Source organism: Nelumbo nucifera, chromosome 1 (genome assembly GCF_055504915.1).
Source record: "Nelumbo nucifera cultivar China Antique chromosome 1, China Antique-T2T, whole genome shotgun sequence".
In the NCBI taxonomy this organism is placed as follows: Eukaryota; Viridiplantae; Streptophyta; class Magnoliopsida; order Proteales; family Nelumbonaceae; genus Nelumbo; species Nelumbo nucifera.
The window spans coordinates 171,645,035-171,667,556 of record NC_142649.1 but is presented as its reverse complement, the minus strand read 5'-3'; the positions used below and the strand labels follow the sequence as shown (position 1 = coordinate 171,667,556).

The window sequence follows — 22,522 nt, the reverse complement described above, 5'->3', positions numbered from 1 at the left end:
GCCCTAATTTTCAAGACATCCAAAATTCCAAATTAATCAAATTACATTTGCAGATAAGGAAACAAGGGGGCTGATTATATAGCCATTAGTTAATATGGGAACATCACCCAGATCTGATTATGTGCGGGAAGCAACCAGGGTTTGCCATTGGACGGCTTTGTGAGAAGTGTGATGGGAAGTGCTTAATATGTGACTCGTATGTTCGACCTTGTACCCTTGTGCGGATCTGTGATGAATGCAATTATGGGTCATTCCAGGGACGATGTGTGATCTGTGGAGGAGTGTACTCAGCAGGAGAAGGATAGGGATGGATGTCCAAAGATCGTCAATTTGGGGAGTGCTAAAACAGATCTCTTGGCTTTAAGAAAAGATGATGAGAGACGTGAAATAATTCTTTTTAGTTTTTACTTACAGGCGACTCCCTCGTTTTCTCTTTTATTCTGCTACTTACCATTCATGTTTGATGAAAGGCGTACTGTCGGTCAAGTTTGTAAAAGTGAGTATGATAGGTGGAATTGTTGATCCTGTAATCCTGTTTAGTACTTACTATTAGCTCAAGTTGAAATCAGCAAAATGAAAAATTTGATGACGGTCTTCCAGAAAAAAAAAAAACTGGATGTTGTGCTCTCAGATTGTTCATTGACTTCATTCAGCTTTTGCTTTCAGGAAATCCTGTCTTATTTTGAATTGTAAAATGGGCCAATACTGTGGGGTTGTCATTTTCTCCAACTATAGTAAAAGCACTTGTATTCTTAAATTAAGGATGGAAAGACTGATATTTGAATGAATACACTAGAGTGGTTATGCGTTCCCCTGGATCATAACAATTCAAGCAGGTTCAAACTTATTTGATAAGAAACTGAAAAAAAAAGAGCAATAAAACTTTGATTGGATGCTCATTTAAATGCATCCTTTTTATGATAAATAGGGCACATTCACTACCGTTGTAGGCTTAAGACTTCAGATAAATAAGGGACCTGCCGAAGTCACCTGTGTGCATGTTTCGGGTTGATCAATACAATTTGGTGAGAGATATGCATAGTCATATCACATTATCACATATGAACTTCGCTCAAGCTAGAATGATTAGTACCATTGTTGTTGTTTCTACGTGAAATGCCAATTTGACATTTCTACAAACAGTCTCTCAAATTTAAACTTTCAAGGTATACCTGTTTCAACTATAAAGCCTCAAATAACAGTTGTATGTCAATTGGTATTGATAAACTCAAAACGCTTTAGGTAGAAACTGCAATGGTATCAAATACAGCTTTAATTTGGTAAGAAAAATAAAAAAGAGATGAATGCTATGGTTAATAACGTTAGCTATTTTATAGCCACTCGCAACTTTTTTTTTATAAGGATCCATCAACTCATAAAAGTACCAACAGAGGGCTGGCTCCTTGTGTTAACTGGTTTGTTCTAGCCTTGAGGTGGAATCAAATTTCGCAACCAGCACTTTGAGGAAAAAGGGGTCAGGGGAAAGTTATTAATGGTGCATAACACCAAATATAAAAAAAAAAATCGACTCATTAAAGTTCTTCAAAATAAGCAACAATGATTCTCTTTCTTCTCTTACATGGATATAAACAGACCAGAGGAGAAGAACAAAACGATTATTAAAATCATGCGGATCTATAACACAATTTTTCAATAGCAAGACTAACAAAGGAGGATATCCTCTGATATTCTGACTTACCCAGATCAATCTAAAGCTGTCCAAGAAGGCAAAACATAAAATTTTGTTCCACCTTGGGTAAGTGATGTAAAAAGCCTCCTATTTACACAACTCCACTGTAAATCTTTAACCCACCTATGATGTAACGAATCAGGACAGGAAGGTATGTACTTTTTGGTGGTCAGAAGGTGAAGGGGAAACCCAAGTCTGAAATTTTGCCAAGATACCCATTCATTTAATTGAGAAAAAATTGGTGATTAGTATTCTAAAGTGCAAATCATTGCTTCCTCAATATGTCCCGTCCCTGATTAATCAGTAGATAGAAATAGGATCAGAATATAAAATGAGATGAGATCACTGATTTGACAAATGTTATTATACCTAGCTATTCTTTGTCTTTGGCCATTGGGTCGATTACTTGATCATCAGGGATTCAAAACTTTGAATACATTACTTATACAAAGTTGTACTAGTAGCAGGTAATCAAAGGTCATTTTTAACTTAGGGTCATCTTGTGTTCTCAAAGGGTTGGACTGGAATAAAAATCGAATCTTTGGTAACGTTTGCACAAAGTGACTACTCTTGGATTCAAAAACCGCATTTTCATTCTTTGTCAGACTGAGATATTTACTATTGCACCAACCAAATGGCCGCTTAATTACGGTCATTTTAGCCTCCCAATTTGAGGGAGTCCCTAATCGTCCAAGCCGATTAATCCTTCAATAAATTAACAAATGGTTGCTAATTTCTACACTAAAAACTCGGGATCAAAAGATTTAAGTCTTTCTAAAGTGATTATTATGGAGCAACATGGTTTATAACCTGATTGTATTTCTCAAGAGAAATGCGATTAAAATAGGGTGGCTCAGGAAAATAGATCGATTTTTTTTGGGTAAAAGACTAACCCCCCCTAGTGTTTCTTATAAATACTGAAATCTCCCCTATCAAGTTTATGATCCCTAACGCTATAAATAAAAAGTCTCCTTTTCCCTTTTTAATTTTTCAAATTTTTATAATAGCGGAATCCATCATTCCATAAAATGACCCATGTTTTATCTCAGTTAGTTCAACAGTTCTCTATGCAAGGATGGGTATCCTTTATCTACTCAAGGTATCCGAGGCCTAGACAACAATGAAGCAAAATACATATAATGAGTATAAATGTTGCAACTGAATCAGTGAATAAAAGGTTCAATATGAGAAGAGCACAAATACAAATATATAATGTAAATACAAGATTTAGAAATACCAAAATTTGCATCCTCTCCATCTATGATGCAGAAAAATTTGTGCAGCCATGAACCAATCGAGGATACGTCACGTTTGGCCAAATCCACTAACTTAACAGAGTCCAAACCTTAAACGGGCGTATGGGCTCCAAAATTCCCTCTCAAAAATTCGCTCCCCTCCATCTAGCCCAAATTCAAACTATTCTCTCTCTAGCCACTGAACCGCCCCAGGGCTCTCAGATTTCTGCAACCACCAACCGCATCTGCTGCCGCCAGCTATTGTTTGAAAGAGAAGATAAGAGTGCATCCTGAGTTTCTCTAGGATTGCTTTGACATAATAGCGTTATCAAGAATACTTCGTGCTCATACGAAATCAAATTATTGTTTTCGGGTTGGTGGCTATTGAAATGAAGAATGCTAAGAAGTAACACTTGTTGATGCTAGATATGGGGCTGAGGGCAATAAAATAACATCCTTAGTATTTGATGTTAATTAGTCCAAGGGTGGAGATTGGGACGGTTAAGTTAGCCGAATACTCAAAAAGGGGTCAAATCAAGCAAGAGACGAGAGCTTAGAACTTGGTCCTTAACGACCAAGGATGATTCTCTTGGGATTTTGAATGTCCTTGCTTTGAGGTGAATGCCTCTCTTTTATAGTTAACCTTGCCTTAGGAGTGATTAGACACAATTGATGATGTGCGACCAGGATTTGATCTCACCAACACCACGTGGCGCGAAATGAGACCTGCCAAGTATCCCTACATCAACACCAAAATTACAGAAAATCATTACTGCTTGAGAAATCAGGGTCCCATAGTTTTAACCAGGTTGACATGCTTTTTCTCTGATCCTACCTTATCTATATTGTACGCAAAGGTGTTTTTGCGCCTTGTTAGTTGTTGCTTTCTAGCATCCCTTTTACTGTGACAGTGTTTGGAAAATGAACTTGTTTAAAGGATTTCCTGGTGGAAAAACTTTACTTCATAGGCTGCCATTGCATAAGCCTAGTACCATTTTAACTCCTCGTACTTGCTAGCATTCCCTTTATTCTATCAGTGTTCAGCAGTTTATTTAACGCTCTTAACAAAGTTTTGAGACTTGGCATATTGTTTCCTCAAATTGAAACACTACTATTCCTGTTTTCTACGAGTTTATGCATGAATCATCCTTTTAGTTTCTGGCTTTCTGCTCCACTATTTTAATGCCGTCGCATAATGGGCATTTCATTAATGATCGAGAAAGTACCAATGACCCTTGACCAAACTCATGATTGGGCATTACAAAATCTCCCCACACCTCAAACAGTTTTCATGGTACATTGAGTGGTTCACAAAGGCTGGATTTAAAGTACCAATCAATCATGGTACATTGATTGGCCAAGTCCATTGCAGTGGCGGTGCTATTGAGAGGTGATTGTGTTGGGTTGAAGAAGAAGAAGAAGAAAAACGGGGAGAGAGGGAGAGAGGAGTTCGGGCTAGAGGGGAGAGGATATTTTTGAGAAGCGGGATTTTAGAATGTTTGGATTTGGCCAAGCGTGACGTGTCCTTTAGTGATTCATGGTTGCAAAAAATTTTCTGCACCATGGATGCAGAGGATGCTTGCTCGAAATACCATATTCTAAACAGATAGCCTGTATTCTAAATAAAGATAAGGAAACATGTCACACTTTAAAACATAAATTAATGTTGCAGAAATTTATATTCTAAGATGAATGAGAAGAAAAACTAGAAATGACAGGATCAGAAATAAAATCATTAGAAAGAACCAAAAGTAACTCAAACAGATGACGAAATGAGATGAAATAAACTGACATGCTTTGGTTATAATCATAAAAGACCATTTAGAGAACCTATAAGAAGAAGAAATCTGCTGCAAGCCTACAAGTTGAAGGGGCTAAAAGAGTCTGGGGCAGAACAAAAAGGATGAGTTATAGTAGTAAAAAATAATTTAAACACCCATAATTCAACAATGGATATGGCATTGAAGAAAATGGAATGATGAAAAAGGATTCATAAAGTCGACCCCATATAGTTAAGGCTTAGATGATGATGATGATGATAATCCATCCCACTCCTGTTCTCGCCGTAATTCTATGTATTTGTACACTCCATTCTTGGCTTCCTTCAATACTCTGTTCAGTGTCTACCAATTAGATGAAGGCTAAGAGTGAGCATATGAATATTCCAATTAAACGACCATAACCCTGAGCAATAAAGAATTCTCAAAAAGTCAATCAAATAGTGTGTAGAAGTACATGTGTCTAAATGATGACCCTAGCTGAATGTAAACCGGACCACTTTGGAGAGCCAATAACCAAATTCTTCAACACATGGCAATGAATGTAACTGAACTGGTAATTAAGGATCAAGCGAATATCTAAAAACATTTCAGGCTGGTAGCCATTTCAAGCGTCTTAATCAGCTAACAGCTAACAGGTATCATGTACCAAAAAATGAAAGATCAACTAATAGATATCAATAATTAGGTAAAAAAGAAAAGATGCAACACAAAATCATTTCAACTCAATATAATTAATTTTTGCTGGCCCTCTTTTTTTACCACAATCACAAAATATATATAAGCAACGATGCTCCTAAATAGCCGGCATTTCACTTATTGCTAAGCACCACCTTCCATGGCTGTCCATGTCCGATGCTTGTAGGTATCAACTCATGGGTATCCAAATATGCACCTCTGTGACTGACAAATGGGCAAGAAGGAAACAATGCGATGCTGTTTATAGAATGAGCTCATCATCTGTAAAATGCGCTTGGTCGAGGAATTCGGTCATTGCATTTATATTTTCCAAAATGCAAGAATACAATTCATAAGTTCCACCAATGAAAAGCATATATGATTAAAAAGTGGAACTACATATAGCCATTGCTCAAAAAAATCTGATACCTATGATCTATGTCCCATTAACTTCGCTGTATGTTTATACTGTAACAGTGAACAAATAGAGTTTAAGCATGACGGCCAGGGCCAGCTGCAATAGGAAGATGCCCGCCACAATTAAAATCCATCTTTCACCTGAAGACATAATGTGAGCTCTGAGATTGAGGGAAACAAAGGCTGCTGACATGAACCCTGCAACACCTGCAACCGCCCACCTAAACACTTCCAGAGGTATCACGGATAGACACTGCAGTCAAACGTAACAAAGATTTCATCAAATTAAAGCAGCAGGTGTGTGTGTAAGGTAGACCATGGATTAGTACAAAATAATAACTGGCTTATTAATTGGACAAAATGATCCTACCAACATTAGATGATCTGTCTAATGGGGTGGGGGGAAGAGGGGGGGGGGCGATGGGGGTGAAAGATTATCCCACCCACATTTAGAGTGGTCAAAAGTCAATAGATTAATTTTGATGGACATCTAAACGTTCTATGCAATCAGAAGCCTCTTATTATCCCCTCCACCCCAAGATGCAGGGAGTCTGGAACTGCTTTTAAGTTTACTTCTGTTAAAAGTCTGTTAGTATATGTTAAAAGTCTATTAGTATACTCAGATTAGTACCACAGGGGTACTGTTGTAATTTCTCCCTTTTGTTTATTTGTTTATATCGCCCTAATATAAATACTAAAAGCTGCTGCCGCCAGCCTAACTTTTGGCTCTCAAATCTTTTTTCTCTTTTCTCTCTTCTCTCTTCCTCTTCTTCTCATCTTCCGGACAATATGGTATCAAAGCGGGACTATTAGATCTGAAAGGAGATCAAGCAAGCCTTCTTTTTCTGTCTTCTCTCTTCACTAGCTGCTGCTGGTTTTACTGAAGATCTAGAGTACAGCACTGGATTGTTCCAGAAGTAGGTTCACTCCATTTTTTTAAAATTTTTTTTCTGGTCGTGTACCAACTACCAGGACAGAACCTGTAATCAGTGTTTTAAAAGGCATGGGAGGCGTGCCTCCAGGCAAGGGCACTCCCAAAATGCCCTGAGGCATATGCCAGAGGTGCTGACACCTCTGAGGTGTACTAGAGGCGTACGCCTCATGCGCTTTTCTCTCTTCACTAGCGCTTTTTTTCATACACATCTGATATAAAAAGACAAAAAAAAGGAAAAGAAAGGGAAGGGAAAGAAAAAGAAAGAAGAAAAAAAGAGAAAAGGAAAGGAAAGGAAAGGGAAGTGAAGAAAAGATAAGGGGAAAGAAAGTGGTTTGCTCCCTGCCCCTTCGGCTGGGGGGCGACCCCCCTGCCCCCTTTTTGATGCAGCCCAATTTGTTTTTTTGAGTTAGGGGGGTCTTGCTTCACTTCAGCGAGTTCGCTCGCTCACCCCCGCTTCGACAAGACCCCCCCCCCTTTCAACTAATGTTATGCATCTTTATTCTTCTTAATATAAAAGATTTTTATTAAAAATAAAGAAAAAATGAGATCCCCCCTTCCACTTCATCCTCCTCCTAACCCTCCTCTTACGCCTCCTTGTGTTCGGGAGGCTTACGCCTCTTGCGTTTTGAACTACACCTCATGTATCTAGGTAGTGAAACACCTCGCGTCACGCTTCCACGTTTTAAAACATTGCCTGTAATAGGTTCACTTAACTGATGTGAGGTGATCAGCACCTCTTCTTTCCTTTTTTGTGGGATCGGTTGATCCTTGTGATGATTTGTAGGTTGGCGATGACCTGTATATGCTTTGACAGCAGTCCTATAGTATGTTTGTAGGTCAGGAGATGACCTGTATGTATTGTAACAGCAGTAAACTTTTCTTCTTTGATGATTGAAGGGCTGTGTTTGAACTGAAAGGTGGTTGTTTCTAGTTTCCTAGGGTGTTGGACTGTACTGTTTTAGGGTTTTGTGACTAATTTGGGTGTGACCTAAAACAGTTATCATGAGTGGTGAAGATTCTGCCACATTTGGTGTTTCCTCAATGCAGAATGGACTGAGTGGGGGTATGGATTTATCTTTCCCTATGGCTGTCCTACCTCTTGATGGTTTGAATTACTTAGAATGGTCGAAGGGGATCAGGTTGTACATTATTGCAAGGGGAAAGATAGGATATATAAATAAGGTTCAAAAAATCAATACGATATGCCCCATATTGGGCGTATCGTATTGTATCTTTTGGGTCCTGATACGCCTGTTTACATGTGTTTCGGGACGCCACTATTTTTTAATGAAAAACATGGGTATTAAACTACCCAAAAACCAAATTTTGAAAAAAAAAACATATTTCCGCATGGTTCAAAGTACCGATACACCTCTGCCGATATGCAGAGGCGTATCGATACTTTGAACCATGTATATAAATGGAAGAATTACAGAACCTAATTTTGGCAGTGCTGAATATGATATATGGAACCAAGAAAACAACATGGTCATGTCCTGGCTTTTAGTCTCTATGCAACCTCAAGTGAGACGAAATTTTATGTAGGCTGAAATGGCTTATGAGATTTGGGAACAAGCAAAGTCAAACCTATTCTAAATTGCGCCACTATGCAAAGATCTATCAATTACAGGCAAAATCATCTACTTACAAACAGGGGGAAAGGAGTCAACCTATTTAGACTTGACCTCCATCTTGAAGGAGTCAGATCACTATTAGAGTGTGGACTGGAATTGTGATGAAGATGCAAAAGCATACAAGTCCCTTGTTTCCCAACAACGAGTATTTGCATTTCTCCATGGCTTGAACCCCGTGTATGAATCCATTAGAGTCCAAATCTTAGGCAGCAAGGATCTTCCATCTATTCAGGAGGTATATGCATTAATACAGTAAGAGGAAAGTAGAAGAAATTTGATGAATAATTTTGGGGAGGATGCAGTTATGTTGGCAGCGAAAGGGAATGTTGTTATAGGTGGGGGAAATCCCTTTAAGAAGGGAGACTTTCAACAAAGGGTAGACGAGAGCACCCCTTGCCAGAAGTCTCGACAAACCCGTACATACTAGGAACTTCATGGGAAGCCAAAATGGGCTCAGGAATTGAGGTGACGTTTGATAACACTTTTCAGACCTCTTAATTATGAAAACGTTGCTTTTCAGACACCACCTATGTTTGGGTTGAGTCTGAAAAAAGGATCTGAAATGCATTTTTAGATCTTAAACTTTAAGACCCAGGCCAAGCACTGAACGCGGTCAGATGCATTTCAGACCTGACCGAAAGTCTAAAATATCCTTGATATTTTTAATAATGACAAATTATACCCTCATTTAAACTCGATATAAGCCTATTCAATCTGTTGCCATCGAACGAGAAGGGAGACAACGATGGAGAACTCAGAGAAACCCTATGATGGAGATCTCATCGGAAAGAAAATCTCTCTCAAATTAGACCCTCTTCAGATTTTAGACACTTTTAATATCTTTTTAACTTTTCAGATTTCAGATTTATCAAACACTACCTAAGTAATAAACAAGGTTCAGATCTGAATAAGAAATCAGGACAGCAAGGTCCGAGAAAGCTCACTACGGCAAACATGGCTACTCAGGAGAATCAGCCCCCTACTACTATTGTAACTTAGATACACACCTCTAGTTCTGACCCTAGGAAGGATATCATTAATTCCTTTCATGACCATTTAGAACTCTATGGTAGGGCAATTTGTCAGATGGATGCTCCTCCTCCCTTAATCTCATTTGTGTATACATCAGGTAATTCTGCCACAACTTTCCATGTATCGTATCATTCCCCTGACTCTCCTTGGATAATTGATTCTTGAGCATCAAAACATATGACTGGTAAGTCCACTTACTTTCAAACCTATCATCTTATCTCTGGAAGAGACAAGTGAGACTAGATGATGGGTCATACACTTCCATAGCTGGTCAAGGAACCATTTCTCTTCCCTTTGGTCTTACCCTTTCTAATGTTTTACATGTTCCAAAATTCCCTATTAACTTGTTCTCTGTTAGTAGTATCACTAATTCATTAAAATGCTTCGTCCCTTTTTTCCTTCTTATTGTGTGATCCGAGATTTGGCCTCGAGGAAGGCGATTGGTAGAGGACGTATGGTGGATGGATTCTACATGCTGGAGAGTAAGGCTAGTCTTACAGTCTAAGAGTCAGTCCTATAAGAGTCAGGTTTATTTATGGCACATTCGTCTTGGCCATTTATCTTTTGAGTCTTTGAAATTGGTATTCCTAGAGTTGTTTAAGTCAGTGTCCATGTCAGAGTTTACGTGTCAAATGTGTCAATTGAGTAAACATTGTAGATCTCATTTTTCTTCAAAGAATAATAAATCTGAATTTCCTTTCCATATTGTTCATTATGATGTTTGGGGCCCTGTTACTTTACCATCTGAGAGTGGCTACAAGTATTTTATTACCTTTATTGATGATTACTCTAGATACACATTGGTGTATCCCATGTGAACTAGGGATGAAGTACCAAAAGTTATCCAAACTTTCCAATGAATGATCTTCACCCAATTTCAAACTGAAATCCAAGTCTTCCAATCCAATAATGCCAAAGAATACTTTCATAATGATCTCACGGAGTTCTTTGCTTCATGTGAATCACTTCACCGTAGCTCATGTGCCCAAACACCCCAACAAAATAGTGTTGAAAGAAAGAACCGACATCTTCTTGAAGTGGCTAGGAGGTTACTGATTCATATGAATGTCCCAAAACGTTTTTGGCTTGAGGTTGTTCTTTGTGCTGCTTATCTCATTAATTGCATGCCCTCTCGCTGGTTAGAGTGCAAAGCCCCACATCAACTCCTTTTTCCCAAAGCTCCTTTCCTTTCTATTCCTCCACGTGTGTTTGGTTGTCGTTTCTTTGTTCAAAACTTGTCAGCCACTTGTGGAAAGTTGGATCCTCGTGCTATCCCTTGCATCTTCTTGGGGTACTCCACAACTCATAAGGGGTATTGGTGCTTTGATCCAGTCTCTCGAAAATATTACATTTCTATGGATGTCTCTTTCTTTGAGAGTGAGCCTTTCTTCCCTACTCCTCAGGGGGAGTGTAGGAATGAGGAAAAACCGGTTCAGCTTCCTCTTCTTCCTGATCCTCCTCCCTTTCGTGTTTTCTTTCATCGTCATAAAGGCTAACCTTATTCAAGAGATGTGGAGCACCTAGAAGCTATACGACCAATGCCATCAAACTCTCTGGGGGTGGATCCTACCCAACCAGATACCTTGTTTCCCATTGATGTTCCTAACCCTATTGCTATTTATACCTCTATTGTTGATGACCTTAACCTTCCTATTGCTCACCGGAAGGGTATTAGGTCTTACACTACTAAACATCCCATTTCCCATTTTGTTTCCTATGAAAACACTTCACCTTCCTTTTGGGCCTTTCTTTCTTCCATTAACAGTGCTCCTATTCCTAAGAATGTGGCAGAAGCTTCATTGGTGCCTAAATGGACAAATGCTATGAAGGAAGAAATTAATGCTTTGCATAAAAGTGGCACTTGGGAATTGGTAGATCTTCCTGAGGGGAAGGAACTAGTTGGATGTAAGTGGGCTTTCATAGTAAACATAGGGCTGATGGCACAGTGAAACTGTTATGGTCACACCATCCGGCAGCGCACTGCGGCGCAGTCATAGGCAGCAGCAGGCACCGCCTGGCAGCGCTGCACAGCAGCACGCACTGCGCACATGCCCGGCACCGCACGGCAGCGACACCATGGCGCGCAGCACGCACCGCCAGGCAGCAGCGCGCACACACCCGGCACCGCACGGCAACGGCACCATGAGGCGCGCACACACACCACGCGGCAGCAGCACCATGAGCAGCGCGCACGCACCCGGCAGCAGCAGCAGAGCGGGGCCCACACGACAGCTCATAGGGGTGGGCCCATCCTTATCTGGACACATCAAGCCAACTCACCGCCAGCTTACCTTATCCTTATCTTATCCCTTATCTTTATCTAATCTTATCTTTATCTTTATCTTAAGTAAGAGTGAGTTACCATTAGGAGTAGGTAATTAGGAGTTTGAGTTTAATTAGGAATTCCCTTCTGTAATCTCCTATTTAAGGAGCTACGAATTGAAATAAAGGCATTCAGTTTTCCAGCCAAGAAAATAGTGAGGAGAGTTCGGGTGGTCTCTTGGACAAATCACCCCAAGGGAGAGTTCGGGTGGTCTCATGGACAAATCACCCATTCAGCTTCCGCAATAGGGTCTGCACGCAAGGGGAAGCAGGGCTTTCGCACCATGGACCAACCCGTGACGGGATCCTACGCGCAGGACCATAACAAATTGGTATCAGAGCCAAACGTCACGGGCGATATGGAGCAGCTGTCTTCCAAAGTCCATGAACTGGAACACCAACTTGCAGAAACCAGCATGGAGGTTCGTGAAGTCATGGAAGACGTCTGGGAGATGTGACGCCTGTTGGAAGCACTCCTCTCCAACAAAGAAATGAGTTCGGAGGGAATCACCAACACCAACAGACGCCGTCTGGACTGGGTAGAGGCATGCAGCGAACAACAGATCGCTGCCCCTACAGCCGCAGTTATTTCCAAGGATCAGCGCATGGAGGATGAAACTGTAAAGTCCCCTCCTTTGGCCGGGGACGAGGTCACGAACATAATAGTAGAACCTACAGAATGCTCTCCTTTGACGAAGACAGGTGGGCTTGGCGATGTTGCTGGGGCTTTACCGAAGGCCTTGGCTCGGCGTGGACATAAAGTTATGGTTGCGGCACCACAGTATGGTAACTATACAGAAATCCAAGAAACAGGAGTGCGCAAGAGATGTAAGGTGGAGGGGAGGGATATAGAGGTAGCTTTCTTCCAAGCTTATATTGATGGCATAGATTTTGTGTTCATGGACAGCCCTATGTTTTGTAATATTGAGGAAAATATATATGGGGAAGGCCGAGAGGATATTTTAAAACGCATGGTCCTCTTCGGTAAGGCAGCTCTTGAGGTCCTCTACTATAAGCATACCCGGTGCATTCTTATGATCCACAACATAGCACACCGGGGTCGTGGTCCAGTACGTGATTTCTGTTATGTGGACCTTCCACAAAACTACTTCAAACTATATGACCCCGGAGGTAGGGAACACTTCAATGTCCTTGCGGCTGGCCTGAGTGCAGCAGAGCGTGTAGTCACTGTAAGCCATGGCTACGCCTGAGGGCGGGAAACAAAAGAAGGTGGCTGGGGTCTGCATCAAATAATCCAGCGTTATGCACTGAGAGACGGGGCAGTCCCTGTCGTTCATACTATTGGTGGACTGAGAAATTGTGTGCAACCGTTTGATCCATTCGCAGAATCCCAAGCCATGTATCCGAAACACGAGCTTGAGGACAAGCTCGTAGTCCGGGAGGGGTGTAATGTTATGGTCACACCACCCGGCAGCGCACTGCGGCGCAGTCATAGGCAGCAGCATGCACAGCAGGCCGCACAGCAGCACGCACCGTGCACACGCCCGGCACCACACAGCAGCGGCATCATGGCGCGCAGCACGCACCGCCAGGCAACAGCACGCACCGCACGCACTGCACGGCAGCACGCACCGCGCACACGCCCGGCACCGCACAACAACGGCACCATGAGACGCGCGCACGCACAGCAGTGGCACCATGAGGCGCGCGCATGCACTGCGCGCACGCACCGCGTGGCAGCGGCACCATGAGCAGCGCGCACGCACCCGACAACAACAGCAGAGCGGGGCCCACGTGACAACTCATAGGGGTGGGCCCATCCTTATCAGGACACATCAAGCCAACTCGCCGCCAGCTTACCTTATCCTTATCTTATCCCTTATCTTTATCTAATCTTATCTTTATCTTTATCTTAAGTAAGAGTGAGTTACCATTAGGAGTAGGTAATTAGGAGTTTGAGTTCAAATTGGAGTTTGAGTTTAATTAGATTCCCTTCTGTAATCTCCTATTTAAGGAGCTACGAATTGAAATAAAGGCATTCAGTTTTCCAACCAAAAAAATAGTGAGAGTTCGGGTGGTCTCTTGGACAAATCACCCCAAGGGAGAGTTCTGGTGGTCTCATGGACAAATCACCCATTCAGCTTCCGCAATAGGGTCTGCACCCAAGGGGAAGCAGGGCTTTCGCACCGTGGACCAACCCGTGACGGGATCCTACGCGCGGGACCATAATAGAAACGGTATGAAGTTCGTTTAGTGGCAAAAGGGTTTACACAAGTGTATGGAGTGGATTATGTAGAAACCTTTGCACCAGTTGATAAGATGAATTCCATTAGAGTCCTTTTCTCTTTAGCTGCTAATCTCGATTGGGACCTTCATCAACTAGATATCAAGAATGCATTTCTAAATGGTGATCTTGAAGAAGAAGTGTACATGGTACAACCCCCTAGTTTCTGGGCTTAAGGTGATGAACAGAAAGTGTGTAGGTTAAAAAAACTTGTTGAGTGAGTTGGGATTTGCAGTTGATGAACCTATGACCTTATATTGTGATAACAAAGCAGCCATAAACATTGCTGCTAATCCAATGCTGCATGATAGAACTAAATTCATCGAAGTCGACAAACATTTTATCAGAGAAAAAGTTGTCAAAGGGGAAGTATGTACCCCCTATGTCAGTTCTGAAGACCAACTTGCAGACATCTTCATAAAGGGGTTACATCACTTACAACGTCATGATTTATGTTCTATGTCCCAACTTGAGGGGGAGTGTTAAAAGTCTGTTAGTATATGTTAATAGTCTATTATCATATGTTAAAAGTCTGTTAGTATACTTAAATTAGTACCGCAGGGGTACTGTTGTAATTTCTCCCTTTCTTTTATTTGCTTATGTTGCCTTAAAATAAATACTAAAAGCTGGCGCTGCCAGCCTAACTTTTTGGCTCTCAAATCTTTTTTCTCTCTTCTCTCTTCTCTCTTCCTTCTCTTCTTCTTCTCATATTCTAGATGATAACTTTCAAACAGGGGCCACTTTTTTTTTACCAACAATGGTTCATTGTTTTCAATACAACTCACTGGAAATATCTGCATTTGGCATCAGTTTTCTGTAAGCTCATGAAAGCAATGCTTGATGGCGTAAAAGATAAAACCATTAACACTTATAAGATGCTACAACAGAGGCAGAACTCTTGGTGCTTGTCCCCTCATGTGTGTTCTCCGTCCTATGAGAGGGCAGATCATCAATCATCTCTTTTTATCTTTGCAATTCAGGTCTGGAACCATTTTTTACTCCTTTTTGGGACTTCTTAGTCATTGCCTTCAGATGTTAGTATGCTGTTTTCTGCACAACCTGATTCTTGCTATATAAAAAAGGGGGGAAATTCTATGGCAGTGCACTAGAGATATCATCTTACAGTGTCTGGGATAAAAAAAATGTTATGATTTTGACAAGTCAAAAAATATTTTTTTTTATCTTGTTACAATGAGGACCATCCAATGAGTTCTTATCTGAGAAGAATTAGTGTCCATGAAGTATCTAATGAGGGTCTGGCAGGATATTGCAGGATATTTTGATAGACTGAGTATGGTAGAATGGAGGGCTCTGGAAGGAGGGAAACCAAAATTAAATTTTATCCCTGGCAATCTGGGAGTCTCTGTTTTTTTTTTTTGGGGGGGGGGGGTGGGGTATTAGAGATGGTTAGTAATGGCAGCATTCCACTCAGTTTCTCAGGGAAATGGGTTTTGGCAACTCAGTGAAAAGCAGAAATCTTGGCTTTACTAACATGCTTGCTCACAGTTGGGCTATGTCTGGATGGAGAGAATTAATTGTTGAAGGAGACTATCAGGTAATTCATCAAAAAAAAAGGGAGACTATCAGGTAGTCATCAGCTGGCTGAGGTCAGAGAGAAGAATTACGTATCTTCAAATTCCTAGTTAGAAAAATAAGAGCAGGTTGAAGACTTCAATGCCATGTTTAGGTGGGTCCCAAGGACAGAAAACAGTGCAGCTGATTATCTGGCCATAAAAGGGGTCAACAAGGATGCTATTGTATTGGGAATGCCAGGACCTGGGTCTTAGTTGTAATGGAGTTTTTTGTTCTATTAACATCAGTCGTAATGCGGCCCTATTTTGCATTGTTAACCATTTTTTTGTTAAACTAAACTGACTTCTTCTATGATAAAATTAACATATGACTGTTGTTTTTCAAAAACAAAAAAATGAAAAAAAACACTTACCGAGGCAGGAATGAAGACAAAGAGGGAGTACCCATATAGGCAAAGTAGGTGCACAAAGCCGAATGGTGCTGAGAAGTATTTTAGGATGAAATACACGGCAAGTGGAACAATGGTGACATAACCATAAAACAAACCAGCTGACCATGTAATAAGTTGGATGTCATAGTCCCACTCTTTGTTTTGCAGTTTGCGTGCTAGGTATGTGACAAATGTTGCAATTGATGCTGCTACAAATATTAATGTAGTACATATCCAAAATGGTCCATACCTGCCCAGAATTTGCTTTTAAAATTATAAGACATTTCATCACCATTACAAAAATTGAGAGTAAATAAAAAAAGACCCTAGCAACTTTTTAACAATTATGAGTTGAAGAATGGTAGAGCTTTCAAAGAGATCCACATGATGGGAATGGCAAGTCCTAGCTATGATTTTTATAGTTCAAATAGTTCAACTTATGTAGGACTTGTCAACTTGAACCTATAATGTTGCAACCGTCATGTGTTAATAACATGCTCTAATCAATTTAGCTTATATGCTTCTTTATTTTTGGGATCAATAGCTTAGCTTATACGCTTCTGGAAAAAAAAACTTTTTTGATCAGTACTTCTGGAAATATTTTTTTAGAACATAAATTTTCATATTCTTATATGTAAAAATTTTTCTAAGTGGCACATCACTTCATTTGGGAACACACGTCACCTTGCACCTTGCACTTCAACTTCTGGGAATCCTTTTCAATTCAGTTGAACTTCTTACTTCTAAAACACTGAACTTGTCATAGGAGATACTCAAATGGTAATGGATTGGATATGGGGCAGATCAAGTTGTACCTGGAGGTTATGCCATCATTAGGGATGCAAGTCTGTCAGGCTGGTTTAGGTTGGGTTGAGGTCCAGCCTAAACCAACCCGACTTTTTTGGGTTGGCCTGGTTTCTTCACTTCATCTTGCTAAAATATTCTTATTTCTTAGACTTAAGGTTAGTAGATTAAGGTTTACCGATTTTAGCATCATTACATGCACAAATACAAAATCTTGAGTTGACAAGCATTAGAATGCATGTTTGAGTCTGAAAATGACCACTCTGGGTCAAAAAATTGCCAAAGGTTAGGTCTATATCCAGTTCATCCCTTCCAAGACCCCAGATAGCTAGGACCAATATTGGGTAATGGCCTTTAATATATTGGATGCATACATGCAACCATAAATACATATATTTTTGCATGGGTTCGACTATGATGCTAGAAAGACATTATATGAAAAAACTTATAACCCATCAACAGACATCATAAAAGTGGTGACCAATCAGGTGGGTTTTCATCAAAATTCACAGGGGGGTTTGATTGGTCAAAGGCTTTCTGGTATCATGTTTTTCTGGCATCATATATTTTACCATTATTGTATAAGTCCAAGTTGTAATCATCAAAAAAAAAAAACCTGGTCCAAGTTGTACCCCAATTCATCATATACTAAGGAGGGGAGAACAACTGCAGGCTGAAACCTCCGTTCATTTGGGTTCATGGGTCCCTTAATTCCTTACTCCTTAGCTGATTTGTCGGCCAGAGCAGGGTTTGAAAGAACTGTTTTTCAAGAACAAGGTAAATTATTTTATTTTCAGGAACCTTTTGGACAGGATAGGATACTTACGCATATTTTTGCACAAGGAAGCCCTCTACTTAGGTTTGAGCTACCCCAGCTCCCAGGCACTCATTGTTATGTCTTTCTAATTACTCCAAGCACTGCTATTCTTTGACAAAATGACGGTTATATATGGTTTCATGTAATTGATAAAAAGTATTTTCCTGAAATTATAGAAATGGTTAAAGATCAGACATCTTACAGGTCTGGGTTGCTAGCAATCTTTTCAGAAAAATTTCCTTTAAATGGAAAGAGTGACTCCTTAACCCTCTCTAATACATCTGAAGTGTCTACATCAAAGTATGGCTTGTAAGCAGCTACCGAGAAGATTCGAAGCCAACCACTTGGCTGAGATTCATCAGAGCTACTACCAGAAACTGGCTTTGAGAATGTATCTACAGCAATTCAAAACAAACACAGTTACAAAAAATAATAAAAAGATGTTAAAGAAGTGAAAGTACTAGCCACTAACCATAATTAAAATAATTGCAAATTACTAAACTGTTCTGATCCATGTACAGTCATTCTACAACATTAAATCCTAAAAAGAATTTTATGGTAAGATTTATCAGCTATTGATTACCTTTATGTACACTATCCAATCCTTCTACAAAATACAAAAAACAGAACTACCATCTTCTAAAACTAATATTCTACTGAAAAGAAAGAATATACAATATAAGATAAGGATTTTCTATGTCTAAGCATGATCTATCTATACAATTATTAATGAAAAACTAGAAATCCAGGGACATGCAGACATCCTTGGCCTTTCAGGGGCATGCAGTAATGAGACATTGACCATCTTTTCCTTTTATCCTGATCTCCCTAATCCTTGCCTATCTAAAAGAAGCATAGTAGTCAATATTTAGAGGAAGAAAAACACTAATATGGGAAGTCTACACTAAAAAGTGGTTGAAGTGGCAATTTAATCAACTGGGGTGACAATGGCATATAAGGGATCTTTGGTCAGCCCAATCCCAAGCACTAGGCTGCTGTCCTGAACCAATTAATCATATTATACATTGCCAATTAAAAATTTCAAATACCATGTATAATTTGTATGCTATGATTTGAACAAAAGAAGAAAGAAAACGCAACCAAATACCCTAACACCTAAAATGAAGGCAACCATTTTTTGCTTTATACAAAGTTTAAATTGTATTACCATATAAGAAGGGCCATTGCCCCATATACAAAAATTACAAGATATGGCATGTATGGCATGCACATCAAATTTCCACCAGAGGAAAAGAAAATAATGTCATGCTAGTTGTCATGAAAGTTAGAAAAATTAAGGTCACTAAGACCACTAATCTGTGAAGGCAACCATTTTTGTTTTATATGTAAGGTATAAGTTGTATTACCATATAAAAAAAGGGCATTTCCCCCATATACAAAAGTAAGAAAATATGACATGTACAACATGCACATCTAATCTCTTGCTGATAAAAAACAAAATATGAACATCTAATCTTATTACAAAATTAAAAAAAAAAAAAATTTAAGGTCCCTGAGATCTTCTGAAACAGGTTTACAAGAATAAGCCAAATGCTCCACTTTTGTAAGGATGGACAACTTAAAGCACCTATGTTCTCAAATATATGCCTGCTTATTTCACTCAATAGGCTCCACCTAATAGCAAAGAGGGCAATCTTGTTTAGCTCTAGACTGTCCATAAATAAACATTCATATACACATTATAGAAATTGTTAGGGAATATCAACCTATTCAAGGACCTCACCTAACAGCTTAAGCTTTTAGGTTGAATGGTTCTTTGAGATGGTACAGAGCCACTTTGACCAAGTGGTCTAGTGTTCGATCCTCAATACCTCCATTATAATTATTTAAGTTTCAGCACAAGATATGGGTGGGCCTGTGCTTGTTCACACTTCAAGCCCAATGGGCTTTCGTGTGTTAGAGAATATCAACCTATTCAAGGACCTCACCTAACAGTTTAAGCTTTTAGGTTGAATGGTTCTTTGAGAGAAATGTTACAGTGAATAATATAACATGGGATATGCAATGCCTGTATGTAACTATGTATTATAATGCAATATGCATTACATACATCCCCACACCATGTATAACAATTTGGTAATATCCACCTTAAATACATGTATTAAGTCCCAAAATCATTTCTGGGTATCATAGATCAGAGTTGGTAAATGGATTGTATTTCCTTGGGTTGTCAACTATTTTATGCATTAGGCCCCAATACTAACCTTAAGTTCATATTTTACATGTTAACACTAACTTTTTAACAATTCTAATTATTAAAATAGCATTATTACCCAAATCTGTTATCAAATGTACTTTTGATCCATGCAAAATGCTACTGATACACTGACCAAAGTTACCATCTACCATCCTATACATTAGAATGGAACTGATTCAAGTATGCTGTTCATTTTGTAGGGAAACAAATGAAAGCATCAATTACCTATTTGTATCTTGGAAGCTTAGAAGAAATCTTTCCACCATAAGATTATCCTCCTCAAATTAACTCGAATATTTGCACAACCTAAGGAAATAAAATTCATTTGCCAACTCTGAGCTATGATACCTGGATAACCTATACATGCCAAGCTTATTGGTGTTGGACACCATACTTACCAGATATGACACTGGATATTGCATGGACATTTCTAGATGTACTCTATGGTATTAACACTTTTAAAATAGGTAAAATGGTATGTTTTAACATATTATAGTATAAAAATCTGTACATGTCAGAAATTTAAATAAATTTAGCAATACTACGGGATACCTGAACCCATAACTGTGTCTCAGATTTCAGGTAATGAAGAGTTGTATCCCCATTTCTGATATTCATGTCTGTGTCCATAACTGTATCTGGGCATCCTAGATTTGAAGTAAATCCTTCTTTATAAATGAATACTGAAAATGCGTAACTTGTTCTCTAGGCCATTACCCAATGTTGGTCAACATCATTTGGAGTCCTTGGAGGAGTAGACTGGATGCAAAACCTAACATTTGCTTTTTTTCTTTTTTTTTTCTTTTTTGCACAAAATGGCCACTCTTAAACTTGGACCTGCATTGTTATGCTTGTCCTCCTGATATTTTACTGTTTTACCAAGCAAACTTGCTCCTAAAGGAAACAAATAGCAAAGAAAAGCAAAAAAGTTCCCATTCATAATTGAAATAACTGCATCAGATCTTCAAAAGTTGATATACAATTTGGAACTATTCCTATAATAGTATGGTTTTTTGTCTGGTGTTAGGTGCACTGAATCTGAATGTCCTGCATCACAAGGACTTTTCTGAACCATAATTCCTTATCTGGTTTTATAAATATCTTAAGATCTAATCTGAACTTATATTGTGAGAAAGACTTTAGAGTACCATATCGGAATGTTTCTAGAGTGGGTAGAAAATTCATAATAGATGATCTCCTTACAATATATACATTTTCTTGGACAAATTATGGCTTTATGCCATTCCACATTGTCTGGTTATGTTTGATAATCAGATGTTATTGTAGTTCTAGGATGAAGTGCAGAACAATGCCAACTGCTAATGAAGTGAAAAATGTATAAATTCCCTATATGGGCAATGCTAAATATTTATAGCTGCAAAGGAGCAACAAGGAATATGACATTTTTATGTTTGTACTATAACAGTAGTTGAACAAACCAAACATTGGGACTTGGTGAAGTGGCCCGGTGTTTTTCCATAACCAGACCAAAGCCCTCATCTTAGTACATTAAGGTAATAAGAGAACCACGTTAACAAACTAGTGTGATTAGATTTGCTCAGAGCTCCCACCATATGCAAATTGTAACTCCGAATACCTACCAGATGGTGCAACTACAAGTTCAGAGCTCCCAATGTGGATGCAATTTTCAGAAACAATACTGCTGGGAACACTAAGAGCTCAAAATAGTCAATATTAGAAGCTACTAATTGAAATTTTAAAATCCATGCATCATCTTTATTTCTTTGGTGGTCAACCTGCTAAACAAGATTCCCCACCTAACTCATGTTTATTCAAACAGTTCACAGCGAAGCCTCCAACACAAAAATCCGGTTCTTCTTATAGGACTGCAAAAGATTAGGACCATATCCAATCCAACCATCTCATGAGCCCAGATAGCTGGGGCCAACATTAATGACCTTACAGGTCTGCACTTTGGTTATATCTTGAAAACTTGAAAATTAATCAAGGAAACATCAAATGTTTATTGAGACGAATTAAAATGATCTGGTTTTATCTCCGTTATGGTTTTAAACAAGGTACCTAAGTTCTAGTTTTCACAAGGATCAGTGAGCAACAACTAACACCGCCTTTCTCGAAAGTATGAATTTACCCAAAGAAAAAACAAAAGGGAAACTCAACAAAGAAACAAGATGCGCACCATCAGCATCACGCGGGGGCCGAAAGCCACCGGAAATCTTCCCTTGTGTTTCGGTAGGTGGAAACGTCTGAAGATTCGACTCTGCATCCATATACCATCGCATGAACTAATAAGAAACACGGAATTAAAGAAAACGATAACCAAAAAAACTCCTAGACAAATTCGAAGAATGGCAAAAGGAAAAATATGAGAAAAAAAAAACTTAACCTGCGAATTTGACGGTCACAGGAGTAGGATCTGGAACCGCCTGCAAATAGAAGAAAACCGGTAAACAGAGATCTAATGATTTTCGAAACAAAACGTGGAGGGAGAGAAGAAAATGCGAATTGAAAATGACGAGGTTAATGGGATGATAGAATGTAGAATAATTACAGGGACGGATCCAGAAACTTTGTGGTTGTCGAGACTGGTATAGCCACTCGACATCATCTTTTCCCGACTGGAAATCGCGGGAAAACCAAATCCACCTCTGCTTTCTCTTTTCTTCTCGGACGGATCCTTCTCACTTCTCAGTGAGCGAAAGCAATGAAACTCCCCAACGGCCAAACCTGTAGGCTGTAGCTGCAGGGCCGCAGTCCCAGACCCCACTCCTAC

At 39.5% G+C, this 22,522-nt stretch overlaps 1 protein-coding gene across 1 annotated transcript; it reads right to left on the bottom strand.

Moving 5' to 3' along the window:
- Nucleotides 1–5,388: 5,388 nt before the first annotated feature.
- Nucleotides 5,389–22,497, bottom strand: LOC104596466 (uncharacterized). The gene is made up of 6 exons (XM_010257642.3): nucleotides 22,301–22,497; nucleotides 22,136–22,175; nucleotides 21,929–22,009; nucleotides 17,752–17,944; nucleotides 15,911–16,178; nucleotides 5,389–6,051 (listed from the first exon to the last, which is right to left on the bottom strand). The coding sequence occupies exons 1-6, from the start codon at nucleotides 22,355–22,357 to the stop codon at nucleotides 5,845–5,847; spliced, it is 846 nt and encodes a 281-aa protein (XP_010255944.1). The 5' UTR covers nucleotides 22,358–22,497; the 3' UTR covers nucleotides 5,389–5,844.
- Nucleotides 22,498–22,522: the final 25 nt, after the last annotated feature.

Bases quoted from the DNA above. Each gene is read 5' to 3' on its own strand.
- LOC104596466 (XM_010257642.3), bottom strand. From the start codon at position 22,357: ATGATGTCGAGTGGCTATACCAGTCTCGACAACCACAAAGTTTCTGGA. The intron at 22,176-22,300 runs GTAATTATTCTA...TTCTATTTGCAG, and splicing joins AAGTTTCTGGATCCGTCCCT to GCGGTTCCAGATCCTACTCC. The intron at 17,945-21,928 runs GTGCGCATCTTG...GAATTGCTGTAG, and splicing joins GCCCCCGCGTGATGCTGATG to ATACATTCTCAAAGCCAGTT.